The sequence below is a fragment of the Malus sylvestris genome, chromosome 5 (assembly GCF_916048215.2).
Source record: "Malus sylvestris chromosome 5, drMalSylv7.2, whole genome shotgun sequence".
Classification (NCBI taxonomy): domain Eukaryota; kingdom Viridiplantae; phylum Streptophyta; class Magnoliopsida; order Rosales; family Rosaceae; genus Malus; species Malus sylvestris.
The window spans coordinates 14,948,124-14,954,015 of NC_062264.1; the positions used below are offsets into that span (position 1 = coordinate 14,948,124).

At 38.7% G+C, this 5,892-nt stretch overlaps 1 protein-coding gene across 1 annotated transcript; it reads right to left on the reverse strand.

Moving 5' to 3' along the window:
• Positions 1-1,504: 1,504 nt before the first annotated feature.
• LOC126624469 (plastid division protein PDV2-like) lies at positions 1,505-5,420 on the reverse strand. The gene is made up of 2 exons (XM_050293531.1): positions 5,070-5,420; positions 1,505-2,356 (listed from the first exon to the last, which is right to left on the reverse strand). The coding sequence occupies exons 1-2, from the start codon at positions 5,316-5,318 to the stop codon at positions 1,727-1,729; spliced, it is 879 nt and encodes a 292-aa protein (XP_050149488.1). The 5' UTR covers positions 5,319-5,420; the 3' UTR covers positions 1,505-1,726.
• Between the last annotated feature and the right edge of the window lie 472 nt (positions 5,421-5,892).

The window sequence follows — 5,892 nt, forward strand, 5'->3', positions numbered from 1 at the left end:
TCACATTTGATGACGATCAGAGCTTTCTTGTGTTAGCCGGGCCGGAGGAAGATGATTGAATTGAACGAATTTCGCGTTCACATTTTAGTAAGCAGAATGAGATTTAATCTCAAACAGAGAATAGAGTTTACCAATAGTCTTTACAAGAAGAAAAACCATGTTTTAATCATCTTCAAGATCCATCAATAGAAAAATTTATTTTTCTCTATGAGAGCTATTAGGGTTTTAGCATAATGAAAGTATGATAAACAAAGAATGATCGTAGGGTTTAATTATAGTGTTTGGGTTTATTGATAAATTTAAGTTTTATTATTAATTTTATTTTGTACTTAATAGTAATTATGCAATAGGGTAAAATAGACAATTAACATTCAAAATTTTAAATTGAGTGTAAAAAGAGGTTGATAAAATAATATAATTATGCTCATCAATTTTCCCGCCTTCACGCCTCTCCATGTCTCTTCATCTTCCATAACCTTGCTAATCCCATCATCACCCCAATCATGAAAACAAATAGTTGCATACTCATTTCCTCTCTGCGATCTGCAGAACCGAAGCAAACCACGATGGCCAGCCGCCTCCTCCAGCCGCGATCTGTCCGTTTCCTCTTCCTCTAGCCTTCTCTTCGCAGAACCCCATTGAGATCCAAAAAGAGCAAAAGCACAATCATGAAAACTTCATTGGTAAACTCAAATGAGCACAGCATCATGAAGAGCCATCTTCAATTCAACAGAACTATCTATCAATTTTTAAGGCAAATTGACCAAGTTCATGAGGAGCTCTACTGGGCTCACGGGCTAGCCAGCGACACCAAAACTCGCTAAAAATTTCCCCAAAAAAGAACCCTAAACAAAGTAAAAAAGAAAAGAAAAAAAATTCCCCCAATTCCAATATTAAGCCAGTAGAGAGAAAGAAGGGATACTTGTTCAGGATGAAGCTCACTTGATGATCGATAGCGTTGATGAAGAACAGCATCTCGCTCTCACCAGTTCACTCGAAAGAGACGGTGTAGTGAGAGAAGGAGCGTAGTGAATTTCTTAGCAATACCTTGCTTTTGCATGGGACTATTTGACGACTTGAGGAGGCCCAGATTCCACACGAGTTTGGGCGAGTTCGGACTAATCTCATTTAACTTAGTCCATAGCCATACCAAACATGGTGTATTCGTCCTAGCTAGTCCAATCCTGGCTAAGGAGGTAAACAAACGAGGCCTTAGAGTCCACAAGGTAGGGTTATGACTGGAGGATAGCAAGATTCACTTCCATTCATTTTCTAATGGTAAACTATTAGTCAAAATTGGTGGAGACAACTAATGCTAGTAAAGGAACATCTGCAGTTCATAAGAAAAACCTCAGAGGTTTAAGCTTGCAGAAGGTAACCAATCACAGCCCCTTATGAAACATCACAGACAGAATGGATGAACCCCGAACAAATTTCAGTGAGCAAAATCGAAGCTGGGTTACATAACTCCACCATTATCTAATTCAACGGTCAGACTCTAAACTTGGCACTGCAATCATCGGATCTTAAATGGGAGATTTTCCACTGTACATTTAAAAAAAAGTTCGGGCGGAACCAAGCATCCTCCAAAAACCCTGAACTACTCCTATGCTTAAGAATCGCTACTCATGAAAGATTAGGACAGCCTTGGATCATTAGAGATCAGATCTCCATTACAGCGTACGCAACAAAACAAGATATACAAAAACATGGAGGGACGAAACATTTAACCGCACCCAAAGTTTACATCTGGTCTTGCAACAACAGAAGAGAAGGGAACTTCAACTCTCTCTTTCACAACACATCGAGCCTTCCCATCTTCCACCACAAGGACTCTCCCAGGTGGGCACTCAATGGTTGACCTCTTTTCTTCAGTTGGTTGCTGAAAAAGGCCTGATATTTTGAAAGTGACATTACTTCTCACAAATTTAGGCCCAAAACCAGACAGGCGTAATACAGATGCCACACCAACAAGAGTAAGCATAGTCTTGGCTGCTGTGCTTAGGAAAAATCCCAACCTTTTTTTGGATCCATTCTGCAACTTGTCTGTCTCGCTCGAATTCTTCTTTGCGTCATTTGTTGGGTCACCGGTGATTATCCCATTTCGTATCAACTTGTGTGTGGGTGGTAAATAGCAATTTTGTAGAGAAAGAGTGTGCGGAGAGCGGCTTGGATATGGTGGAAGCAAAAGATCATTGTTGTGTTCTACTGTTTCACCTGCAAAAGCAGAAGCCTCACATAACACTTCTAAATCCTCCCCTTTGTACTCTTTAAGCTTGTCGACTAGCATCTTGCGGCTGCTTTCAATCTCAGAAAGGGCAACTTCCCTTTCATACGTTTGCTGCTGTTGTAAAGCCTGATGATAAAAAAATAAAAAAACAAATTTCAAAACCTATATTATAAATCATTTTACACAAAACATTAAAATGTTCTTCATATATTTCAAACATTCAAATAGGTGAATCCAAGGTGCCACTTTGGCAAGAGATAAACAGATTCATTCTGGCTATAAGACAGCTCTTATTATGAACGAACCAGCAGTATGGTTTCCCTGGAAAGGTCAACCAATCACTAATCAACACTTGGACGTCTAGAAGAATTTTTCGGTCAGAAGTGCTTACCAACAGGTGGGTTGAATAAACTGAGAATAATTTATGTCAAGCCAATCCTTTGCGTAATGCATCAGTATGGTTGAAAATTAAACTAGCTCATGGGTGAAACTCACTCACTAGTGTTGACAAAAGATTTCAATTGACAATTTGACATCTAGAATGAGTAAAAGAACCAAGGGACTTCATTCATCTGCATAAAAGCGGTTTACAATATGTATAACAGTATAATTCTCAAGAAGTTCCAAAAATCCACATGTCAGATACTAATTCAGATGATTCTCCACCAGCACAAATCTAACGTCTTCCTCCATGGTTAAATGGGAAGCCTCTGGAGTTTGACGTGAGGTTGAAAATGACAAGAATCTAGTTCATTTGCATGGAGGCTTACTGAATGACAAGTCTAGCCCTTCTAGCCAACTATAATGCCTTACCCTTTCAACAAGGTCTTGGGTTCTGTAAAAAAATTAATTTTGAAATCATTGGTTCCTTGAACCATTGGGCTTCTCTCTATTAGTGCTATGTAAAATTATCTAGAGCCACGATGATTGATCTTCCGAGGAATGAATACTATGATCTGCTTATTAGGCTTAGCTATCTTAATGTTGTACATGCCTATATAAGGCCCCTAAGCATCTCTGTGTTTTAATGAGTATCAATAAACATATTGACGGTTTCACCTTCCATTATCCGATTCCTTCTACTCTTTCACTTTGCCACCAATAGGTTTAACACCTGAAGGAGAAAGAATTCAGGAAGGCAGAGGTCATATGTGAATTACAAGTAGATGTCTGGGCATGCAACTTTCCTACAAAGGCATAACTGACTGGATGTTCCTCAAGCTTGTGCAGTCTAACAAACTTAAATCATGTGCAACGCTTGGGTTGCGTTTGTTACATAGGATTGGTATGGATACAATAACTCACTATATTCAACACAGGATGAAGAAATGGATGACAACTGCCAAATATTGTTCACTTAGAAGGTAGAAGATGAATAGTCATGAAGGAATGTTATCTCTTCTAATCCTACCATTGTTTTGGGGCTTAAAGGGGATAATTTTCCCTCATGACTACTCCCTCTTCTAGTTCAATTTGGACAACATTTCTTCAATATGCCTTGAATCTAGTGAATTGTCCTATCCAAGCCAATCCTGTGTAACAAATGCAGTCTCAACGATCTGAGACTTTCATCCTATCAGACCTGTTATAAAAGGTGGTGGTGCTTCCATGATTTCAAATTTCCAAACATCAACATGAAAGATGAAAGTAACTAACATATTAAAACTAATTCTTTTTTTTATGTAATTTTTCTTAAACAAACAGAAAAAGCTGAAATTTTGGCATTCAGAAACAGAAGGAAGACTATTAAAGATCCTAATAAATAGTGCCACAGTTTATGAAAGAACTTAAACCCAAGTGAAGCATAAACCACCGCATTTGACGAAGACGCTCAAATAAGCACATACATACACATATACATGAAAATGTAAAGTTTCCAAATTTAAGCACCTAATTGCATTTGACAAAGTAATGCAGCAGAAGAAAACCCATATGTAAATTACAAGTACATGTCTGTGCAGGAAACTTTCCAACAAAGGCATAACTCACTACATAGTGCTTGCTCATTCTTATCGAGTTTGACAAACTTAAAACCCATGCATGTACGAAACTCAGTGGTTTTAAACTTTTATATCCGGTCCAAACCTGATATAGGAGGTGATGGTATTTCCTAATTTTAAATTTCCAAACATCATTATGAAAATAAATGTAATTAGCATATAACTTAAGTTCTCATTGATGGGTACACAAACTCAACCACATAATTAAATCACTGATAAGAATTTTCAAAAAGGAAAAAGATTTAAATCGAAGGCGCAAATAGGGTAAGGGGAAGATAACAAATGATGTGGACAAGTACAGACAAATGGCTAAGCCCCAGTAAGCCCTGCATCACCTAAGAATAGGCTGAGCACTGCCATAACCAACGACAAGCACGCCTTATGGTACCAGAATGAGGGAACCCTCCTCATCCTCAACTCCGTACCTCATTAGTGATTATGATTGTATGAGCAATAATAAATTTCCTATAGAACTGTTGGAATATTGATATCCTACCAGTGAGCCACATCTTTCGAACATTCTGTATATGAAACACCAGCTCCCAACAAATCCCTCTTTTTGATGCAATTGTTTTCTTAACCAAACAGAAACAAAAGCAATTTTAGTATTCAGAAATAGTTTATGTATAAACCTATATGGAAAGAAAATAAACCCTAAACTCAAGCATTAAACACAGCACACTACAATAATCACACACATGAAAAATGTAAAGTTTCAAACTTTAAGCTACTCAATTGCAAATGACATTCTCGTGCAGCAAAATTAGGGTTTTTCGTACTCTTTTTTCCCTCCCTACAGAAAAGCTAAATCAAAGAAATTGGGTTTATCAAAACAAAACCTGTAAGGAAGAAAGCTGGTTCTCAAGGGATTCGAGGGCGTCGCAGATGTTGAAAAGCTTATGTGCCTCTTCCTCTTCTAGTTCCTCTTCTTCTTTTTCTTCTTCTACTTTGTCTGCTGCTTTGCCGTCGACGAGGACTCCATTTTCTCTTTTGGGTGGAGAGTGATTTCCTTTGTGGATGCAGTTGCTGATCTTCAATCTCAGCTCTGTGGCTCTTCCCAGAACCAACCCAATGCCCTCTTCTTCCATCTCTTCTTTCTTTCTACAGAGAGAGAGAGAGAGAGAGAGAGATAGAGGAAGGGTTTGAAATTGAAAGGGTTTGGTTGGTTTGTTTCAATTGGGGAAAGAAGAGGAAGGTTTATCAAAGCAATTCCACCCCTAAGAAAATGCGCTAGCATCAAGTTAAAAAATACGCTGGCACAAACGATCTCCAACAACAACAAAAACAAAGCCATTTCCCACCAAGTGGGGTCGACTATATGAATCCTAGAACACCATTGCGCTCGGTTTTTTGTCATGTCCTCCGTTAGATCCAAGTACTCTAAGTCTTTTCTTAGGGTCTCTTCCAAAGTTTTCCTAGGTCTTCCTCTACCCCTTCGGTCCCGAACCTCTGTTCCATAGTCACATCTTCGAACCGGAGCGTCAGTAGGTCTTCTTTGCACATGTCCAAACCACCGTAACCGATTTTCTCTCATCTTTCCTTCAATTTCGGCTACTCCTACTTTACCTCGGATATCCTCATTCACAATCTTATCCTTTCTCGTGTGCCCACACATCCCACGAAGCATCCTTATCTCCGCTACACCCATTTTGTGTACGTGTT